General features: G+C 38.3%; 1 protein-coding gene across 3 annotated transcripts in view; it reads left to right on the plus strand.

Moving 5' to 3' along the window:
- INPP5A (inositol polyphosphate-5-phosphatase A) overlaps positions 1-24493 on the plus strand; it is a 436884-nt gene that overhangs the window by 375370 nt on the left and 37021 nt on the right. For all 3 annotated transcript variants that reach the window (XM_030569985.1, XM_030569984.1, XM_030569986.1), the window contains exons 10-11: positions 9120-9215; positions 9768-9842. In XM_030569985.1, coding sequence (XP_030425845.1) covers positions 9120-9215; positions 9768-9842 — 171 coding nt within the window. The remainder of the gene's footprint in view (positions 1-9119; positions 9216-9767; positions 9843-24493) is intronic.

The raw sequence follows: 24493 nt of genomic DNA on the forward strand, positions 1-24493 counted from the left end.
TTTAGTTTGTACAAACAGGTAAATTGAATACTTTGCTGCCCAAAGTCTGCCAGATCATATTGTTTGGCACACTTTCTGACTTTGAAGAGCAAAAACACCTGGTATGCCATGCCAACTTTCGAAAAGATATCCTATCAATGTATATACTTCATAAGATGTTAATTTTATTTATAGTAAATAAACTTAATTACACTTGTGCTAATTCCCCTTTTAGGTGCAGGTGCTCATCTGCCTTAGGGTTCCTAGTAGGAAATCCCTTCCTCCAGCTAACTGCAGTGCCAGTACAGGAAAGCACTTACACACATTTTATTAACTGCAACAAGGATGCTTCTAATTGTTCATAATTACTGCTAAAACTTCCATAGTGGTAGGTCAGGTTAGTGGGGAAAAGGAGGAGCTAATCCTTATAAGGCTTATCAGGAAGGTGTAGTTGGATGAGCTCAGTAGTAACTTTTATTTTGGACTTCACTGAGGGAGATACGACTATCTTAACCCTTACCATGTGTGTAATACTTTCCGTTTTCTTAGTACTTTGCAAACATTCACTTAACGGTAGTTAATGCAAACATTACTTAATCTTTTTACTGCCTTTTTGAGCAAATATCATCCGTATTTTGTAGATGAGAAAACAGAGGCAGATCTATGTAATGCACCCAAGGTCAGAGAGGACGTATGTGTAAGAATTAGGATGAATTTAGCAGTTCCTGGCTCCCTGTGCCATGCTTAGACCACTAGTTTACACCTTTCTCAAATGAGCCCCGAGATAAATGAAAAAACAAAACTGGAGTCATTTATTACATAGAATGGCAAAAAACAGCGTACAGCTTCAGCATCCTAAATGCCAGTTCAGCTTATGTTGTAAGGGGAACTGCTCACTGAGGGGCTGATCTGCAAGTCATTACTCATATAAGATGTCCTCATGCAACTGTTTTCAGGAATGGCTTTAATTGGATATACATTTTAAAATACAGCTCTTAACACCAAATTGTGCATCAATTTAGACATGGTAATGGTCTACAGGTCTGGTACCACAGAATGAACTCCTGAACAGCTACCAACCACAAACTAATAAATGCAGTAGTTTATGACATTTTCTTTTTTCCTTAAATAAGAAAGGATGATGTAATTATATGAATGCTAAAATAATTTGAAAACACGGCTGTTTGGGGGATATGCAAAGTTGCATATTGGTTCCATATACAAACAAGGCAAAATTACTTGCCTGCAATTTTTACAGAATGTTAACTTTATCCAAACTCATAAACCTGGTTGTTAAAATGTATAAAAATTCTTTAGTTTCCCCACACGCTTTAGGTAGGATCTCAATCGTCTATAACTATGCAGGCATCAGTGATGTTTTTTCAGGAGTCTTTGATCAGATGTGAGTTTTAATTTTGCAAGTGTTTCTCCTTCAAGCTTTCTGTATTTCTGTTGGTCTTTGGAAGTTTTCAGTTCCTTCATATATTGTATTATCCAGCGATCAAGAGAAGGTATTTGTGTGGCCTCTTCTGGAAAAGGACTTGCTTTCTTACCAAGCCCAAGCCAGATATTTCAGAGACCTAAACTAAATTGTACAATGGGGAGCTACAGCTGTTTCTCCAAGTCCAATGATATAGCTGTAATTAAAGAATGCTTATTCCAAAATTGAATGGCGCTGAAGTGTCAAATAGGAAACAACTGCAGTAGAGTTTTTAGGGTTTGTGTCTTTAAAAATAGAACACTTAATGTTCAAGTTATTTGGAGAAGTCAGCTGGAAAAATTAGCCAGTGATAATTCTTAACACAATGAATGTTGGTTAATGTGTTGGCAATTCAGAAAACTTTATATGGACAGAAAACTGGATATGATGTGCCTGTTTCTAGTCAGTTCACTGTTTATTAAAAATTCATTAATTCAAGAGGAAGCGGTGTTGTCTAGTAGACAGAGCATAGGGCTGTGACTCAGGAGAGTGAGTCCAAGGAATTGCACTTCTCTCTCCTATGTGATGTGAAGTTTGTTCCAGTCAGCGGATGAAAAGGCTATCTTAGTGCTGGGGTCAACAACAAACAAAAGTAAAAGGTGTTTTACATTGTCCTACATCCTTCCCCTTGTGGTTAAAAGTAGCTAGTGCAACATTGCCAGCCTGACAATTTCCTTATAGTTTTGTGGCCTAACTTCAAAGCCACACAAAACGTCAAGTTCAAACTTTTATTCTTGGGGCTAGTGTGTGAGAAGTGTAAAAAAGGAAAAAAGGATAGCTTCTAATGAAAATTGTGTGTGTACCAACACATAGGTATGTCAGGCTCAGTCCGGCTGCTTGCTTCGTCTTTAAGAGAAGATGTTCCAGTCCCTCCCCTGCTTACTCTGCAGGCTGAGTGAGAGGAAAGAAATGACGTTGTAGGTACCTATCCTGTGCCTACCCAATTCCCTTGCTTTTCTTTTGGTATGGAAGTTTGCTCGACCCCACAAGTCAGCTGTAGATGTCAGAGCTTGTCCCCCAACTATGTCACCTCTGACTATGGCTTGTAAAGTGTATATCTGTGAATAGTGTTGTTTGCAGCCTAATAGAAGATGATAATTCTATTGAATTGTCCTGTTTCTGTGGTTAAGCTTAAGGGTTTTCTTCTAAACGCTCTCGTACTGAATCTGTAAGTTTAGTTCATTTAATTTTTTCTTTAACTTGTAGGAGTTCATGTGTCAGAACTGTCTTTAACACTATTTGGCAATGCCACGAATGAGTACTATGCACATATGAAGTGTCTTCTAGCAATAACTCTCCAGCCCTGCCCTCACACCTCCGCTCATTATCATGTCATTCAACTCACATCACAATGTACACTTAAAATTTAATGAATAAAGATTTCTGTTTTGGAAGTATCAAGACAGGTGCTAATTACTTTGCTTTCATGTTGCCTGCCTTCCCCACACCCTTCCTTGTCCATACTGTAGTGCAGTGGTGGGCAGCCTGCGGCTGGTGGGCCACACATGGCCCATCAAGTTAATCCACTGGCAGGCCGCCAGACCATTTGTTTCCATTTGCACGGCCGCTCACAGCTCCCAGTGGCTGCGTTTCACCGTTCCCAGCCAATGGGAGCTGCGGGAAGCGGCAGTCAGGCCCTGTGTAGTGTGTTTATTGCAGGTTCCTTGGGGAAAAGACCTTGTCTTCCTATTTGTCCAGAAAGAACCAAGGACATATTTAGTGATGTATTATTAACACTGATCTAAAAGATTCTGAGAAAGAATGTTCAAATAGGTTTGAAGTGAGTGTGATATAAAGAGTTTGTACTGGAGTAAGGGGCAAGTCCATATCCCAAGCCTGCAGCCAAGGTCATCTCAGCTGGGCCCCGATGAGATTCATAGAAGGAAAGGAGAGGAATCTTGCTAGTCTGGCACCAAGGAAGTCTCCTCAGCAGGCATGTTTGAGATTTTCAAAGTTTAAATTTAGATTTAAAGGGGTATTTTTAGCATAAAAGCTACCATCACTGACGCTGGTCAAAGAGATACTTTAAAACTGAAATAAACCTTTAAAAGCTTTAGATACACTAGCAGGCCCTCTGAGACACTACAACACATCCAATGGAAGTCTGTAGGCTGGACTTCATGGTGACATCAAAGGTCCTGTAAGGTGCACCATGAGGTAAATCGGTCATAAAATTGATGCAAGTGGCAGCACAGTGTAATTTGCACTGATTTGCCATCAGAAAATATACAAACCAGGTATACCTTACATACCGAGGGAACAGAAGGTGATGTGACAGGAAAAGCAACTAACAGGATGGTGTAAACTAAAGCAAGCCTTTGCTTTAGCTTACTTCACACCATCCCCAGTACTTATGAGGCCAAAAATTTAAATGGATGTTGCTGCTGTACCTGCTTATGCCACGTCTGAATATGGTCCTCATAGATTATAAAATTAGTATGACAGTAATTTCGCATGCTGACTGAATGCCCAAACTGGGCAAGTTACGGTACTTTGTGACATGCCCATACATATTTGTTTTCTGTTAGATTAGGCCATCATTTATATCACTGCTGAATTTTGGCCCCTGGAATGTAGAGATTTTGATTTATTTTTTCCTTGTGATATTTTAGACCTAATCATGTCTCTGAAATGTCCATGGTGTTTCTGTTTTTTCCTCAAGCCCTCAATATCCCACACTGGTTGAGTTTAGCCTGAAAATAGGTGTATACTCTTTAGGGTGGATTTTCATTGTCTTTCATTGGCCATTTATTCCTGCAACTTCCATAAATGTTCATATAAGTTATGTGGCTGAATAGCTATGCACCACAGTGAAAGGTTAATCCTAAATTTCTGTTAGAATGTGTGTGTACAAAAATTAAAATACTAAAATGTTGATTAAACATAAGCTCCTATCCAGAAGTTTTAATTGTGTATCACTGACTGGTGGAAAAAGCTAAATCAGACTCTGGCTTTCTCCAATAAACACTCAGGGTCTGAATCTGATCTCTTTTACTTCACTGAGTTCAGTGAAATTACTCCTGATATACACCAATATAAGTGAGATCAGAATCAGACCCTCACAGATCAGAAACAGCCTGAACAAGACAGATGTTTCTGTACTCCTGAAATAGCAAGTCCTCTAGTCTCAAATTGTTTCAAATACAATTTGCCTTCTATGATAATAAAAAAGCATTTGGTTGTCCTAATTCAATAAATGTCAGGCAGATTTTTTTTCAAGAGCTGTTTCAGGAAAAGTGGCTAAAAGTATTTGTTTCCTAATTGAGATGAGCTATGTATCTCTCTTATATCCTGTCAAAATCTACAAGAGATTTAACTGAAATAAAATTTAGCATCTTAAAAGATTATTTGGTAACTGGTATATTATTTGGGTCAGTGTCTTAGCCCTTTTTGTCTTCTGTGCCTTGCTACTTCTAAAAAGAAACACCTTTGCTAAACCCATGAAGGTTCCTTGGAAATTACTGAAACTTATTATGAATTATAGTTGCAGTTGTTGCTGGAACTTTTTCATTATAACAAGACACTGAAAACGTTCCAATTGTTTTATTACTAATTAATTCTTCTAAAATAAAATAAAGTTTCCTAAGAAGATTATTTAAATCGCATGGGAAAAGTAATACACATATTTAGATTCTTAGACAGAGATAGTAGGAAAGTTTGAATCCATATGTGTTGGACTTAGCATTTTTTCAAAATATTTTTAATTTAAGTAAGTACAGGCATGCAATAAAAGACACAAATCACATATCGGAGTTTGACATAGAACTCTAGAAGGTGACCAGGGAATAGATTTGCAAAATAAATGAGAAAACAATATTACAGTTTTCAGCAAAGGATTACACTAATGAGGAAAAATGGTATGATTTACTGGTTTATGGTATTTTCTGTATATTCAGTGAAGGGTTGCCATGTTTCAATATACATATGTGTCTCCGTTGCTGACAGAATAGTTTTATTTGGCACTGCAGAATACTGTAAAATATTTTAATGCACTGCATTATAAAGTTAAGCAGAAGAATTTTAAAGGTTACATTTATTCTGCAAATGAAAAGAAGATTAATTTCCTGAAGACTGCAGAGCAATGGCATACAGAAGTAACTTTATAACTTCGCACAATGGTAAAATACAGTAAATTCTAAGTAAATTGATTACATCAGAAAAGTTATAGCTATGTTTTACAAGTCTATATAGATGAATGTCACAAGTATTTTTTATATGTTACTTTGAAGAAGCTACAGGAGTCTACCTGTGTGGATAATCCAAGTAAAATTGGAATAAGGTATGTCTGTATCCTAGCTAAAGGATGAAGACTGAGTGGCAACTCTCCTGCAAGCACTGTTGCAATATTTAACTTGCAAAAGAAAAACAAGTGCCTGAAATTGAAGAAGAAAAAGAAAACTTGATAGAGGCTTTTTGCTATCTGGTTTTCCGTCATCTAAAAAGATTCCTTTAAAGAACCTTAGAACACTGAAAAGAACAGCATGTTTTCATAGCATTTTGATTTTTTTAACCACAACAAAAAATCCCTTCATAAGTAGACTTGACTAAAAAGGCACATGTTCCTGAAAGTTTTCTGCTTGGGTGACTACGATTTTGTAGAAATTGAAAGGAGAGGAAAAAAGGAATGCTCCAGCTTGTATAAGAAATGAACCTTTGCCTAATCACTTTTTGTTTGCGAATAAGGTAACTTTTTGTGTGTCTGAAATTTGAAAGCAATAAGGTATGTGGGTCCTTTCTCTTTACTGGTTCTCAAGAGTCGATCAGATTTTTATTCTTTTAGAGCAGCCTGAAGTTGTGAGATAAAGCAGCTCAGAAAAAAAAATGTTCTCAAGCAGATGCCTTTAAGAGACAGAAATCATGAATTTCTTGAATTGCAACCACTCTGGGGGTGGCTACAATGACTTTTTGACAGTGACAGTAACTCTGCCTTGTCTTTTTGAGCCCTTCTTTGGCCCATTCACTCCGGAAAGCTGCTTAAGCGCACTTAAGCGCATTAGCATTTGGATGCTAGGGGACCATATTGACCCTCATTTGGAAAGTTTAAATGAGTGAAAGATGGAGCGATTTGTTAGGGCTTTAGAAACCAGCTTTAGAGAGCGGTGGGTTTTCCGCTTTGGTTTGTTCGGGTGCTTGTTCTAATCTGGTGCACTGTTTAAAGGCGACCAGACTGATTTGTGACACATGAGTCCAAAGGGCTATTTTTTTGGGCTTGACCCGATTAGCTAATCTGTGCTTTGAATTTCAATGGCTGGTATCAGAGGGAGTGCATTTTGGGAATGGCTCACTGTTGGATTACCTCATTGGTAACTGCATACAGACACAGATGGCAAAATGTTAATTACTTGTCAAAAGAGACAAAATGGGATCTAAGGTAAATTGTGGTGATGTGTGGAAAAAGTGATTAGGTCTATGTTAAAAAATTAAATGAAATCAAAACTGCAGTTCCCTGAAGGATTTGACATGCCACTCTTTCACCGTCCTCTCAGCATGACCTTTACCAGTTTAGTTATAACTTCTTCCCTGTGTTTGCAGAAGCCTGATCCACTGAACAAAAATGGTCTGAAAAATTGTGACCACAAACACCATTTTCGAGAGTGTTTTGTGTTACTATAAGCACAGATTTTTTTCCTCTAGTGAGATTTGTGTTTTTCAAACATTCCAACAGCAGTGTTTGTGCTGCTCTACTCTAGATAATGGTTGTGCCAGAATTTGCATTATGAGTCCCTCTTGCCAGGGATTTATAATTTAGTGTAGTAACATTTGTGAAGGGTGGAAAATTAATATCCAGAGGAAGAAGTTCAGGAGGAAATATTTTTGGCAAAATGAGAAGGGGAAATCAATTAGCAATGTTTAAGTTCATAGGACAGAAGAGAAAGATCAGATTTATTTGTGTTATATTTTTCTTGTGATACACTCAGAAGTCATCATCCTTTAAAAATGAAATTTTATGGCTTGTTGTTGTTATTATATATCAGTGTTATGATAACACGTAAGGGCTCCAGTCAAAGATCATGGCCTTGTTGTGCTAGGTGCTTTATAAAGAATAAAAATAAATCTTTGGATATTCAAGTATGTGTGTGGTTATTTTTGTTAGGAAGTACATTTGTTCAGAAGAGCAGTCACTGCAGATGTTCAGCATCTTCTTAAAAATAAATGAATGTGTTTTTGCAAATATGCTAAAAATCCCATTACAGTCTTTCTGATACACCGTGCATTTCTAAAATAAATCCAACATATGTATTTTTTCAGGAAGGAAAGAAGCAAAAAGTAAAATGATAAATGAAATTGATGTTTTTGTGACTAAAGATCAACTGGATTCTATTTCAGACTCTGCTAGAGACTTTCCAGGTGACTTTTGGCCAAGATAATAAGAGGCAAATTCTGTTCTGATATTAGTGAAATCCTGTTTATATCAGATTCCTATGTGGTTTAAACAGATGTTATGCTGTATCTGAATTTGGTCTTAGGTTCAGTTTTCCCATCTGTAAAATGGGATAATGATACATTTGTAACTCACAGGAGTATTATGAGAATACATTCACTAAAGATTGTAAAATGCTTTTAGGGCCTCAGATATAGGCGCCTTAGTAACTATGGAAGCAAAAAATATTTATTTTATTATTAAATATTATGCAAAACCAAAACTAGTTTTCTTGCCAGCATGAAAAGGAGTAAAAATGCACTGCAAGTAAATCCCCACTTTCTTTGTTCTTACTTTAATTCCTGTCTTGTGCACTATTCAGTTAGGAAGCACTAACAAAATAAATCTCTGTGCAAGAAGACGTTTCCCATCAGCTCTCCTAACCCTGCATCATGTCTGGGCCCAAATTCAGCAGCCTGTCCTGTTTATCAAAGCACTTACCCATTTGTTTAACTTCAGTAGGGCTTAAGCATATGCTTAAATTTAAGCATGTGTTTAAGTGCTTTGCTGAATCCTCCAGATTTCCATCTGTAATTGAATGCAACAGAGAAGTCCCTTTAACAATAGGCATACCTAAAGCTAATTAATACAATATTTAGGAGTACAGTGCCGTCACTTGTTGAGAAGGGTGGTCATACAAGAGGATTTGCTTCTCCGATAGATTTAGCCCCGGCAGCCAATTGCAAAGTTATAAAAGTTTTGTTGGTTTATGTTTATAGATTGAAACCACATTTGAGCATAAAATTTTTGCAATATATTTTCAGGGGTTCCTAAATTGCTACATGTATTACTGTTTGTATATGAGCTTGAAATTCCATCAATTCACTTCACAATTTTTTAAGGAAGTGGTATGTGAAACAAAATTTGGGGTCTGCTGGGCTAGCAGGAATGGCTGTTCAGGATGGTCACAACTAATGTCTGAAGTGGGGTCATGTAATACGGTCAAACCTTTTAAAGTAAAAATGCACAGTACAATGAGTTAAGAAGTTAATGTTTGCTTTAAGAAAGAATTTTCTTGGTTTTGTCAGTTTGTGTTTGAACATTAATGTAGCTCATTAGCTAGGTTTTTAGTGAATGGAAATACATTAAATTAATAGTGTTTTGTATTTAATATTGACCTTCAGCAAAAACACTTTTCACTGAGCATCAAGCTCTTAATGTTTATTGATTGAGAAGGCTACAAAATGGGGGTTCATCTTTCTGATAAAACCATCTCTCTCTTGCTTTCTTTTTTATTAGACACTTTGTACAAAGGCTACAATGCAGACTATCAGAGCAGCTGACACCAATGAAGTAGTCAAGCTAATATTCCGTGAATCTGATAATGACCGAAAGGTATGTAACTGAATACAGACATATCAGAGAAGATTGTTGAACATCTCCTTTTCAGATTTGCAAACATCAAAGGCAAAATTTATCTCTGGTTGTAATTTCTAGGAGTAACTTATCAGGGATGAATTTAGCTCCAAAAATTTAGTTACAAAATGTAGGCTAAGATAACTTAGCACCTGATCCTTTAGGGTGATGAGCATCATATTGCAAGATTGGGCTCTTAGATGTGAATTATTGTATGATTTGTGATGCAAGTGAGTTTTTGGTAGGTTGTATTCTTTCCTGAGAGGCACTTTACATAGTTCTGCAAAAATTAAACTTACACATCATCATTTAGGAGGAGAATATAGATGTCCACACTCTTCAGAACTGTTTGTTTAATCTTGTTAGCTGTTTGCCAGTGAACCAAATGGACTGATTGATAAGGAAAGAGATTTAGCAATCTAGAATGTAGGGCTGAATGTATATAGTTGAGAATGACTGACTGCCTGACTCATATGACCACTTAGGCCAGAAATTCTTCCCTGATATTTTTTTCCTGCTTTACTTTCTCAGGTTATGTTACAGTTAGAAAAGAAGCTCTTTGACTATTTTAATCAAGATGTTTTTAGAGACAACAATGGCACTGCGGTAAGTTTGTGGCCATGCAACATTTTAAAAATAAGTAGTTTTTTTTTTACATATCTACATTTTATGGTAGGCACATGAGATTGGAAGTGGGACCCACTTGGACAAAATAGCTCAAAACACCATGGGTAAGTTACCTTTTTTGGGGTATAAATATATTACTGTGGATGGAAAATTGATATTGACTATCTTCACATACCGTTATTTTTCTCTTTTTGAAACATTTGGTCCAATCTATGCTTTGACATAGCCTTTCTTTATATTATCTCACTAAAAATTCCCTGTCCCATTTCCAATTCCTTTTGATAGATAAACAAGAGAAATGAAAACTTGTCCTTCTACATTTATCTGTTTTATTTCTCCTAACTTTTTTAAAATCAACTTGAAAGTTTATAATTTTATTCTTCTTTCAGTAAAGCTTTATCTGCTGAACAAAGTCACGCCTCTTTATTGCAATTCATAATATACCTGTGGCATTTCAAATGACAGTTTGGACGATTTCCCATACATGAACCACATGCCCATACACACATACTTGTATGCAAACACGTATGCAGACATGATACTTTAACATATTACATTTCAAAATCAGCTGCCATTTCGTTCACGCACCGAGAAGCAAGAAATCTTCCAGATCAAGCATGGAAGGAAAAAGATAAACGATATAATGAGCCATTGGAGATAATCTAATCTTCATGGTCTAGTTAAACACGCAGCACCATGATCACTAAAAACAAACTACCTATCTAAAAGGATAAATGTTCCTATGCCGAATTCAACCAAAAAAATCCATCGCATCCTTCATCAACCAGCGGTCTTGTACCAGCCTGACAGAAATTTAATTCAAGCTGGCTCCTGAAAATAATTATTGTATTTTAAGAGTAGTAATCATTGGTCGGGACATGATTGAATGTGTCCATGCCTATTGACTTTTTCTATGATTTATAGCTTTGTTTAGTCGATATTCCCATCGAAATTGTATAATTAATTATAAGTGGGGCTGTCAGGTCTGCAGGATGGAGTGCCCTGATGAGTATTTGGGAAGATTAAATTTTCCTTAGCTATACCGATGCAAGGCTTGGGAATTTTCACAGCACTGTGGCTGTTGGATAAAGATGTTTTCTGTGTGTTTAGCAACTGCTTTAGCTCAAGATTCATTGATTTTCTGAGCTCTTTTTTATCAGTGTGGTGTCTTTTCAGTAACAGTGGAATTTGTGCAGATGTGACAAGACATGACAAATATTTATTATAAACAGCCTACTTTATCATTGTCCATACACAGTTACTCCGTCTTTTTTACACTTTAATCAACAAAAAGAATTCTTAAGATAGATGTAGAAATGGTTATCATATTTATGAAAAATCTAAAACAGATACAAATTATCAGTTCAGCTGAAATACTGTCGTTTCTAGTCTGAAATATTTCAGGTCTAATATTTTCCAAACTTCAGCAACTGTCCGTTTCCTCCACAAAATGGCATGTACAATGAGTAAGTGAATACCCTTCTATATCATTCTGTTTAAAAAAGATCAATGCAGATAGCAACTTTACAGTAAGATAGAAAAGAAAAAATTAATGTCAAATCTCTAACTAATGCAAAATTATCATAGAACATCAAGTGAAATTTCCCTTAGCATTGTAATGTACTTCAAGGACTCAGTTCAACTCTAGTAGAACTCCATTGACTACAATGGAGCTACAGAGCCTACATGCTACAGTGGAGACTGTTGCAAAAAAACAAAAAGGATGGAATGCATGAGTCACATGGGGCTGAACTTGGCTCTGATTGTCACATTAATTCCCAAATATAGTGAGTTTAAATGGCCATCTAAAAGTAGTATATTTGAGACAGAAGAGCTTAGAAACACTGGTCCTCAGGTCCAGCCAAGTTCTCCTGTACAATACATGCACGTCCTCCTGTTAACTTGAAAAACGTTAGAAAGAAAAACAATTCAAGGATAATTAATTATTTAACCAGAAAAAATCATAATTGTTATTGATTTGTGCAAAGGAACCATTAATTAAATGCTGCCAGTTCAGTAGCCTATTAAATAAATATATAGCAGGAATGTAAAAACTATTAATGACTGTAGGATAATGATTAAATCATTAAAATATTTTATAATCTTTAACCACTCTCAAAAATGAAAAATGGTTCATATATTCATATATCTCACATAAACTATATTCATGAACTATATCAGCAGGAAAATCATATTTTGTCCTCATGAATTTGACCATTACTGTACTATAGGAGTTTTCAATCAACTCGTTATCTTAACAGCTTTGAGGCTGATCCTGCTTCCACTGCAGCTAGAGAATAGTTTTGCCATTGACTTCAATGGGAGCAGAGCAGGCTTTTGGTGATGTCGTTGAGCTATCTCATGTACTGCTTGTAGAAACTGTATTATGACTATATGGGTATAACATTTGTCCTCCTTTCTTGCTGCATCTTCATGAAAAGACTGTCTGTGCTTCTTCCTCTGTCTACTCTGCTCTTTTGGGATCTAGGACTCAATCCTTCCTAGAGATAAGTCACCTTTGCACTACTCCAGAGGCACAAAGGAGATTTAAGGCTGCCTTAGGCAGACAGCTGAAGACCGCTGCAGCTTGGGGGAATTCTTGGCTTCCTTTACACTGTCTACTTCCTGCCTCACAGATACATCAGGGGCACACTAGGGGCAAGTGGGGATAGAACCAGAGTGCAATGCACTCTGGTGATCCTACGCCAGTTGAATGATTCATAAGGAATTGTTTTTCCTAGCTTTTGTGTTTGGGTCCAAAACAGACCCCAGATGATTCTAGGATTTCCAGGTGGCGTAACATTATCTCTGCCTTGCCACTTTTCAAATGCTTTCACATATTTCATGCAGCAGTCTGTGGCAGCAGATCTGCTGACTCCCTTCTCTAGGTCAAGGAAAAGCCCAATAACCTTGGCCATAAAAGGGAAATGTTTATATATTTCTTCTTAATGTACCTTTTTGATGGGATAAGACAAAATGAAGGCTATGGCTGTGTTGTTTTTGTTTTGTTCACACCAACTGTCAAATACCCATTTCTTCCAGCAGATCCCAAATAACAGTTTCCAGAGAATGGAGAATAAATTCCTATAATAACAAGTACTCCATCTAGCTGTCTGGCCTCCTGTCTTGTATACAACAAAAGATATCTTTCTTAGGGATTAATCCTTCGATCCAAAAGTCTTTTTAGATTAACTAACATACATAAGAGAAGAGAACTATAATGTGTTATTAAAATGGTTCTGGTTATAAATTCTCATGATTGTGTTCTCCATATGTCAAACAAGGATTTAAAGTAATTATTCAGCTAATTAATTAGAGATTTTTTTCTTAATGCAGGAATTAATCTTTTCAAAATCATCAGCAACTGCTGATTTTTTAAAAATATTTCCAGGGAAATCTAAAAGGATTTGTGAGTATGAGAGGGAAAGAGAGAGAAGTTTAATCCACTAGGGACCTTTATTCAGCTTTTTTGTGTGAATGTGTGTGCTCATGAAGTTAAGGAACTGGCATCACTGAAAATGTATTAATCAACAGACAAGATATAGCACAATGCACTCTTCCCAATGGCCTTGGCTCTGACCCTTTTAAAGATAATGGGAATGCTGTCCACTAAGAACTAGATTAGGACGATCAAATGCATTTCATCAGGATTTGACTTGAACCATGATCCCAGAGGTGAAAAGGCAGAGGTTTATCCACTGAGCCACCTAGCCCCTGTCCAGATAAAATCTTGAATATGATGTATAAGGGGCAAATTAAGATAGAGAAAGGAAATTGATTGCTCAGGATCACAGTTGCCGAGGACTGGGGGAGAGGGGAACTTATACACCTGAATCTGTCAGAGCAATCATCTTAATTTAAAGCTGTACTCTGAGGTGACTGTTTTTCACATAGTATAAATGAGAAAATGACATAATGCATCCCTCCTTCGCTTGAAAACACTATTCACCTGCTTGGATTTTTGTTAGCTCAGTTCAGTACTCAGTCGGTGTGCGGTGGGATAGGTTCTAAAAGTCCAAAATGGGGACAATGGATGGAGGAAATCTAATGATCTGACCAATACATTCCACTAACAAATGCAAAGTCAGTAAATGTTTGGGAAGCTGGTTTATACAATTAAAATATGTCTCTTTCTACAATATATCAGGGTGTCACATCAGTACGAGACTGGTCTTCCACGTTCGTTGATTATCTCTTGTATAATTGCTCTCAACACTCCATAGTCACGAAATTACCAATAGTGCCTAATGATTCTTTGCTCCACTGTGCTTTTCTCTCTATTACTTGTAAGAATCAAAACCAGTCCATTTGTACATGCAGCAGTGTTGAATGCTGTTCTAAAGCATTCCATCTGCTCTTGGATTAATATAGTCAAATGGGGGAAACCCTTGTGTTCATATTTGAAGTCTGGACTCTGGCACATAGTCAATTTAATCTGACTGACATATTTTGATGTCCAGGTAATTTTTTTAAACTGATCTGCATATAAGATCTGTAGCACAGAAGCACATTTGTGTATACTCAATTACGCTGAAAGCCCAATAGTAGTGCGTAGATAAAATTCTCATTAACAACAATGGGAAAATTGCCTGAGTAAAGACTGCTGAATCTGGACCAAAGTCTTTGTTCAGCTAATGTGTATTTTTTTAAATCCCCGTAAGTAATGTATATAATTCCTACATTTTTGTGCCTGTATCAAATTGCAATCCCCAAATCCACATGTACAGCACAGTACATTCCACAGTGCTAATTTTCTAAATTCATGTTGTATTTTATTACCAGAGACATTTAAAAATTTAATAGACATGTACAGTAAATCTATCAAACTTTGATTAGGAATCTCCTACTTATAAATCTTTTTCTAAAAGTTCATTTCTGTTCAGACTTGTATTTTGTGTAGGCGTATATAATAGGATATACTTTGTATGTATAAATACAGTGTAATTGAATTGCCATCACAAGTGTTATAATATAAATAATCTAAGTGTCTGTTCCAGCAAATAGCCTTGCAAGAGCTATTCATGGAAGTAAGGCTTTACAGGATCAGACCTTTGAAATAAAGGGGCTCCATGTAGGCACAGGGATCTATAGAGTCAATTACAGGATAAGGACCTTATTAAGATCAAGCTAAGCACAAAAAATGTTCGTTTTGACTCTGAGCCTGATTTGGAAAGATTGCAATATTAGTGTAAAATTTTTTTAATCAACAGCAGCTACCTAGAGTAAGGGATATACACACTTCTGAGTAGACTTCTTTAGGAGTTAGAATAGGGACATTAAAACTTGGCCCAACAACCTGAACTCTCACTTAGTTTGTATACAGTAGAGCAGATAATACTGACCCCTTTATAGTGGCTCTGATGAAATGAAGATGGAGCATTGAATGATGGGTCCTGTAGTCTTTATGTTTTGTGCCTCTGTTTAAAAGATGCAAGTGGTCAGGCTGCATTTTAGAATACCATGGACTATTTTTTGTTTAACCCTGAGCTCAGAGATCTGGGAAGGGAGAATTTAAAGTTCCTCCTTGAGAACTACTTAAAAGGCCATGCCAAAATTCAAGTTCTGAAATGAAGCACTTTCTTTTGAACATATCCCAAAATAAAATGAGGAGTGGATCCTATCTGATGTAGATCAGGGTATTGACAGCAGTTCTGAGCTAGCAGTACATTGCTGAGCATGGTGCTTGTTACCTGCAATCCAATAGAGAAGTGTGTGTACAGGCTGGAGGACCAGGGAAAACAGTGTCTAGTATACATCATGAGGTACTGAATGCTAGGGAGGGTTAATGTATCATGTGAATCTTTCCAAAGCATTTCTGTCAGTGGCTGGCCCTCATGCTGCCCCTTCTCTCAATTTCTTGTGCAGTAGCTCTTAAGCACACTTGAATAAACCATTACTCATGGCTGGCATTAAGAATAACTGAAAATCCCACAACATACGTAATTTGCATTCATCAAATTGTCCTCGTACTTATACTGTGGCCACACCCTAACACTAACAATTCTAACCCCATGTCCTGCCCACTTTCCCCCACATTCATCAGTGCTCAGTTCACAGCAGGGATCAACATCATCATTGGCGGTCGCTTGATCTGAGGATGATCTCTGCCACAAATCTACATATAGGTCCTGAGATGACTCAGGAGTCCAACAGCAGGGATAGAGGTTGCTCATAGGCCCTGAATCAGGAAAATATTTGAGCACACATTTGGAGTTAAGTACATCCTTCAGTATTTTCCTGAATAAAGGTGCTTTCCTGAACTAGGACCATATTGCTGAGCCATAAGCACATTCCTCTGCACTATGCTGTATGTAGTCTTCCATCTCATACAGAGAGATGTCATCTATCTCTGTGGCACCATTTATTCCAACCTCAGGCTGGACCTTACAAAGCACTCTCAGGGAAGGGCAGGGATGTGCATCTGAGGAGGCGGGATGTGGGGAAATAGCTAAGGAGAAATGGTGCCAAGATCCTTATGGTAAGAGTATTACAAAGTTTTAAAAGGATGTAACCATTAGAGCTCTATGGAAATTACTCTAAAAATCTATGTTTGTAGTGTAGTTGTAACTGTGTCAGTTCCAGGATATTAGAGAGACAAAGTAGATGAGATAATATCTTTTATTGGACCAACTTCTATTGGTCACACTTCCCCAGCCATTTTCACATTGGGGAAACTTCCAGAGGAACCAGGGAGAGAGCCCCAGAGACAGTCCAGACACATGGAGCTGCCATGCAGATGACTCTGGCCTCCTGCACACACAGCCCTCCCATGGCATAACCTTAGGAAAGCTCTATAAGTGGCAGTTCCCCTCAAAACCCTTTTCCTACAGGTAAACTCATGGAGTACAAGTGAGATCCCAAAGGACCAGAGCAGGGCATATATAGAACTTATCCTTAAAAGGGGGAACAAAGAAGGCCTGGAGATTTACAGACTAGTCAACCTAACTTCGATTCCTGAAATGATACCGCAACAGATTATTAAATAATCAGTTTGTAAACACCTGGAGGAAAATAGGCTGATAAGGACTAGCCAGTATGGATTTGTCAAGAACAAATCATGCCACGGCAACCTAATTTCCTTCTTTTACAAGGTTACTGGCCTAGTACATGGGCGGGAGGGAACGGGCGGGTGGAAGCAGTAGACATGATGTATCTTGATTTTAGTAAGGCTTTTGACACAATTCCACAACATTCTCATGAGCAAACTAGGGAAATAGGGTCTAGATGAAATTACAATTAGGTGGGGGCATAACTGGCTGAAAGACCGTACTCAACATGTAAGTATCGATGGTTCTCTGTCAAATGGGGAGCGCATATCTAGAGAGGTCCTGCAGACCTCAGTCCTGGGTCTGAAACTATTGAGTAATTTCATTAATGATATGGATATTGGAGTGGAGAGTATGCTTTAAAAAAATTGCTGATGGCACCAGGCTTGGCAAGGTTGCATGCACTTTGCAGGACAGGATTAGAATTCAAAATGACTTCAACAAATGTAGAGAATTGGTCTGAAATCAACAAGATGACATTCAATAAAGACAAGTGCAAAGTACTACACTTAGGAAGGAAAAATCAAATGCACAACTACAAAATGGGAGTAACTGGCTAGGTGATAGTACTGCTGAAAGGGTATGAGGGTTATAATGGATACAAACTGAAAATGTGCCATCAATGTGATGCAGTTGCAAAAAAGGCTAATAACATTCTGGGATGTATTAACAGGAGTGATATGTAAGCCATGGGAGATAATTGTCCTGTACTGCTCGGCACTGGTGAGGCCTCTACTGGAGTACTGTGTCCAATTCTGGGTGCCACACTTTAGTAAAGATGTAGATAAACTGGAGATAGTCCAGAGGAGAGCAATAAAAATGATAAAAGGTTTTGAAAACCTGACCTAAGAGGAAATGTTAGAAACTGACCATGTTTAATCTTGAGAAAAGAAAACTGATGGGGGACCTTGTAATAGTCTTCAAATATGTTAAGGGCTGTTATAAAGACAATGCTGATCAATTGTTCTCCATGTCCACTGAAAGTAGGACAAGAAGTAATGCGCTTAGTCTGCAGCAAAGGAGATTTTGGTTAAATATTAGGAAAAATTTTCTAACTATAAGGTTATTTAAGGGAATAGGCTTCCAAGGGATGTTGTGGAATCCTCATCATTGGAGATTTTTAAAAACATATTTGACAAACTCCTGTCAGGGATGATCTAAGTTTACTTGGTCTTGCCACAGTGCAGGGAGTTGGACTTGATGACTTCTTATTGATCCTCTTGCCATAGCATTTTGATGGAAGTTGATGATTTGGGCTCAAGTCTGATTTTGGCCTTTAATATGAAATGGCCCAGCTTACCACTACAATACTAATATACAAAAAGTGTGGCTAATAAACATTTACATGTAATAGTAACATTACAGGATAAGTTACAGAGGCTTTTCCTGTAAAAATGTTGTCACACGAGTGCTGGCTACTGTTTTGTGATATTTTCTCTTTTAAGAGGAAGAAATTTAAAGAAGATTCAAAATGCAGAGTAACAGACAATCTTACTGACTCTTAATTAGAAAAACACCTGCTGTAAACAGATTAGACAAATCTGTGTTTGAGAGTTCTATACCCAAGTCAGAGAGACCACTATCTCCCCAAGTCTTTATTTGAAGTCATTGGCAGTTTGGTTTGAGAAAGGACTGCAGAATCACTCCCCAAATATTTCCCTCTTGATTGGAAAGCTTATGTTTTCCACAAGTCTTTTAAAGAGTGTGCACCTTACATGAGTTACAATGGCCAGACTTCACATATTTTAATTTTCTAAGGTCGTTTCTGTGTGCTCATCCCTTTTTTTTTTTTCTTTGTCTGAAACTTCATTTCCCTTTCACAGCTGTGAATTCTCTGGTGGTTGCTGCAGATGGATTTGATAAATGCTGCTAATATCACCTCCTGATCTAACAATGCTCTGACTTTGGTCTGTAGGTCTTGATGAGTAATTGCCGTTGTTCTACTCCAATGACTGAATTAAGTTGCCCTGTTATAAAGGGTTCATACTTCTGTGATTTTAGCCAAGGCAGCTCATAGCAGTGTCCCTGTGGACATTGACCTTTTTCACAGTACCTTTTTACTCTTAAGTCTAAGCCAGCAAAATTGACATGGTTTCTTTAACTAGCTAAGCTGTGTTAAAATTCTTTGATCATTTTAAATGTTCGAGTGAAATCATTTCTGAATTTAATATTCCATGTAAATACTCTCTTAGCCCAAAATCCTGGCCCCAGTGCACAGCCTGAACCGCTGTAGGGGAGCTGTTCTTCAGTCATCACACCAGCGTCAGGACTGAAAGAGCTAATTGCAACCCCTCTACACTCACCTACTGCATCCCCATAAGAGGGAATAGCAAGTGGATTTGCATAGCAACGGATTCACCAGTCTAGCCCAACCCTATATCTCTGCTACCCAGTCGTACGTGGGAGCACCTGAGTGGGGCTCTGCTGCATACAACTCCTGTGCACATTCCCTAGGTTCTGCAACCCACCATGGGACTGATCCACACTGGTTTCACTTGAAAAGGCTATAAAGGAGGGGGCAGAGAAAACCCACCTCTCTCCAGGACTCTGAAACACAGTCATTTTTAACAGCCCTCTTGTAAACCCATGGAAACTGTAGTTTATAGTGGCAACACTCAGAGCTGCAGCAGTGCCACTGTAATAAACTGTGGGAACTCAATCCTGCCATCATTCTATACACAGAATTCTGATTGAAGTTACTGCAAGTTTTGTATGGAGATCAGTGGTGGGACTAGTAATTGTCTGGGTACGTTGAATATTTGCATGTGTCAGTGGTTGAAATGAAGCACCCATTGGATGTTCCATGATGCTTTAGAAGTGCACTTGTTATCAACAAGCTTATTGAATTTTAACTGTTATAGAGGCAAATTTTGTCCCTCTCCTTCACCCCCGCCTTTTTTTTTTCACTGTTGAAATATGTCCAGCTGTTCTTAAGTTCAGAGAGGCTTTGTTATACCCAGTAACCAGAAATAATTTGCTTTAAGCCATTTTTGTTTTTTTACAAATAAGTTATTACAATGTGAATAAAGCTTTTATGGTGGTATTGATCGTGATATTTAAAAAAAAATTAGTCACAAGTTCATGTTGATTAGTATTGTCTCATTGTTTCCTTATACTCCCCCCTCCATCTGTCTGTACCACTCTGTTGTCTCTTGTCTTGGGGCTGTTGTACACTACAGAGTTAGGTTGACTTAACTACATCGCTCAGGGCTGTGAAAAATTTCACACCCTATGCGATGTAATTAAGCCATTCTAAATTCTGATGTAGACAGAACTAAGTCAAAGAAAGAATTCTTCTGACAACTTAGCTACCACCTCTAGGAGAGATGGATTTACCATAGTGACAGTAGAACCTGTTCTGCTGCCATAGTAACTAACTACACTACAGTGGCACAGCTACACCACTACAGCTCTGCCCCTAGTGTAGACAAGACTTTGAGTGTAAACTCGTTAAGGGGTAGGGATCATCTTGTTCTGTATCTGCACAACGCCTAGCACAATGGAATCCTGGTCCATAACTGGGGCTCCTAAGCACCGCAATAATACAAATAATAATAATAAAATGAAAATCATATGTCTGGTTACATTAGTCATCGTTGAGGCTAATGTGGTACGCATCTAGATATTTCATGACAAATGTTATGTAATTAGCACTTGAGCCAACTGGATTGTGAACTTATCAAATTTCACTAACTAAGCAAGGTCAGGCTGTGGCCATTTGTAGACTTAGGGTATGTCTACATCTACAATTTTGCAGCGCTGGTTGTTACAGCTGTATTAGTACAGCTGTATAGGGCCAGCGCTGCAGAGTGGCCACACTTACAGCAACCAGCGCTGCAAGTGGTGTTAGATGTGGCCACACTGCAGCGCTGTTGGGCGGCTTCAAGGGGGGTTCGGGGAACGCGAGAGCAAACCGCAGGGAAGGAGACCTGCTTGTACGGGGGTTCGGGGAACGCGAGAGCAAACCGGGGAAGGAGACCTGCTTCCCCGCAGTTTGCTCTCGCGTTCCCCGAACCCCCCTGCAAACCGCAGGGAAGGAGACCTGCTTGCACGGGGGTTCGGGGAACGCGAGAGCAAACCGCAGGGAAGGAGACCTGCTTGTACGGGGGTTCAGGGAACGCGAGAGCAAACCGGGGAAGGAGACCTGCTTCCCCGCGGTTGCTCTCGCGTTCCCCGAACCCCCCTGCAAACCGCAGGGAAGGGAGACCTGCTTGCTCGGGGGTTCGGGGAACGCGAGAGCAAACCGGGGAAGGAGACCTGCTTGATTACCAGAGAGGCTTCCTCAGGTATGCTGCGACTACCTGGTTATTCCACGGAGGTCAAGGAAAAGCACTGGTAAGTGTCTACACTTGATTACCAGCGCTGGATCACCAGCGCTGGATCCTCTACACCCGAGACAAAACGGGAGTACGGCCAGCGCTGCAAACAGGGAGTTGCAGCGCTGGTGATGCCCTGCAGATGTGTACACCTCCTAAGTTGCAGCGCTGTACACCCACTCACCAGCGCTGCAACTTTGTGAGGTAGACAAGCCCAAAGTTTACACTGTGAATTACGGGTGTAATTCCCAGGTCACGTAGATGTACTCATGCTGTCCTCTGAGCTAGCATATTAAAAATAGTAATGTAGTCATGGAAGCACAGGCAGTGGCAGCATCAGTATGGGCTAGCTGCACCAAGTACAAACCCACCTGAACTCCATGGGTGCACACTCATAATGGCTACCCCATATCACCACTGCCCATGCTATCACAGCTACACTAGTACTTTTAGTGTGCTAGCTCAGATGAGAGCTAGCATAAGTATGCCCACGTGAGCTGGGAATCACACCCCTAACTCGTAGTGTAGATGCAGCCTTTGATTGAAAACCTGAAGGGAAAAGCCAGTAAGAAGAATTCTTTCCTCTAAATCACATTCTAATCATTGTCCCAGTGTGGGATGATTGAGGACTTATCTTGGTTGTACCATTTTTTGAGTAAGACTTAAACCCAAGTACCTGAACACCATGGTCAGTAAAAATCCCCTGGCAATGTTTGCAAAACTAGGGATCTTCTCTTTAGTGTCCTGGCCAAATTCTAACTTTGATAATAATATCCATCTTTGAAAATATCTCAGTTAGTATAATATAGTGTTTCTGATGTTGTTATACATCTGCTATGTTCTACCTTATGAGTGGCTGTATTTCATTATTAAATAAAGTGGTCTACCATGTTAGCAATAGCAGTAAATATTTGTATTATAATAACACCTGAAGGCCCCAATCGGGATTGCACATTGTACTGGGCTTGGTACAAATACAAAAAGGAGACCATCCCTATTCTGTAGGGTTTCCAGTCTAAAGACTCAGATAGACAAAGGGTAAGAATTGTGGCTACAACAAGAAAGCAAATGAGTACTGTGAAAAACTGGCACAGATTTATTAGTTACATCATGTTTATGTAACAAGTAATTGAAGCACCTATGTGCTTGCAGAAAGGCACATCAAAAATACTGATTAATTATAAAGGCCCAAATTCTGCAGTCCTTAAATTTTGACTCACTTCCTCACCATATATGTCAGTGGGAGTTTGCCTGAGTAAGGAGTATGTAAAAACTGATTTAGGACCTCAGAATTTTGACTCAAGAAGAAAGCTAAGTGGAAGTACAGCAGCTCCAAACTGCAAACTCACATAAATAAATCTATCAGTTCAAAAAAACATGATTGCTACAATCTGAGCTGTATCTCAAACTTATACATCAGTGTATCTACTGTGTGCACACATATGCATACTGTATATATTCACTGAGGTCCAATTGTATGTGTGTGAGTGGACATGAGGCTAGGGAAATACAGGCAAATTATTCATCAGGAATGTTTTATACCATCCAACTTATAGAAACCTTGTGATTAAATAGTCATACTAAACTTTGTAGACCAAATATTCTGTTACATTCATAACTCCTTTGCTATCAGTGGAGTAGAGAATTTGCCCTGTATCTTTCAACCATATATAAAATATATAAGGTCAAATTTGTGTGGAATAATGTACCCTACCTATGAAACTGTCTGCCTTTGTCATGCCGTCCCTGTATTAGCTTCCAACTATAATACTTGAAACCTCGTTGTAATTGCTCAAATTACCCCAGCACGCTATATAATACCTAAAAGGCTTGGTTCTCAAGGATGATGTTACAATGAGTAAATTAAATGGGGCAAATATTGATTTTCAGGCTTTCAGTTGAATTTCTTTGTCATCTTCAAAACATGTAGGATGAACTACAGCTATATTTAAACAGGGTTACTATTACTGCAGTGAAATTATTCACACTACCATTTAATGCACAGTATGAAAACAGCTATGATCATCCTCAGAATCATTGTGCATAGCAATATAACTGGTTCATCCTTTTAAAATACAGAGATAAAAAATTAAAAATAGGGGCCTAGTTCCCGATGACATTAAAGGCACTCAGAGGGTTGTGCCCCTAATTATTATTATTAATAATAATTATTTATATTACAATAGAACCTAGAAGCCCCAGCCAAGGGCCAGGACCCCATTGTTCTAGGCATAGTACAAACACAGAACAAAAAGATGCCCTGCTCCAAATCCATCCCTTTCTCTTTCTGAGTTGGATTTAAGCTATTAGAATGGTTTGCTGTGTTTAAAGTTTTGTCTGGGGTCTGTTGAGCTCTACAGTCTTTCATTAACTGTCAGCTTACTCTTTGGGGGAAAGAACTTGGAAAGGGACCAGGCTTTTATATAATTCAAGGAAAACACCACTTACAACAATTTTACTTCTAAGAAATCAGTTATAATTTGCTAAAAATAAAAACACTACAAAATTTGAAGTATACACTACACACATCCGTGTCTGCAGTAGGTCCCTGACAAAGAAGAGAGAAGCCTAAGTAGAGTTCCCACAAGAAATTCATGAATATATTGAACACACTGTCATCCTCTTCTACAGACCAGGAGTTTGCTACTGGGGGACACTGCTTGAGCATGATGGTGTGGATATTGGAGGCAGAGTAGAAGAAATGTGGGCTTTCTTTAATAAGGACTTAGAGAAAAATAAGTAATTTCATTAAATGAATAAATTAGTTTAACATAATTCAAATGCAGAAAGGTATTACTGCATCCAGAAATAATTCATTGAAGTAAAAATGTGCCTTTTAAACTCTATTTTCTTTTGCAGTTGAGTCTTCCCCAGCTGTTCTAAGCAATCTCCAAACATTTCTTAATAATATGTTAGCAACCAAGTTGTTCTTTTGCATCTTACCACATTGTCATTAGTTTTTGCTTTTATTGTTAACTTTAAATACATATCGCTGCTTGTTAAAACGCGGGAGATGCATAGAGCCTCTAGTGTACAATACATTCTTGTTCCTGCTATCAGTGATCTGAATCATAGCAATGTCAGCAGCTCATCTGCAGTACATAGCACATAACTAAACAAGCAACCACCATCAGTACATAAAAACACCAGAGATCTCTTCAGATGTTACTGAGAAGTAGCTCTTACCTATGTGTCTAACCACTTAATCCTCTAGACTTTGGCCTCCAATCAGTTCTCAAATATCATAACAAAAATAATCTGGATATAC

The sequence above is a fragment of the Gopherus evgoodei genome, chromosome 7, assembly GCF_007399415.2.
Source record: "Gopherus evgoodei ecotype Sinaloan lineage chromosome 7, rGopEvg1_v1.p, whole genome shotgun sequence".
Taxonomy (NCBI): domain Eukaryota; kingdom Metazoa; phylum Chordata; order Testudines; family Testudinidae; genus Gopherus; species Gopherus evgoodei.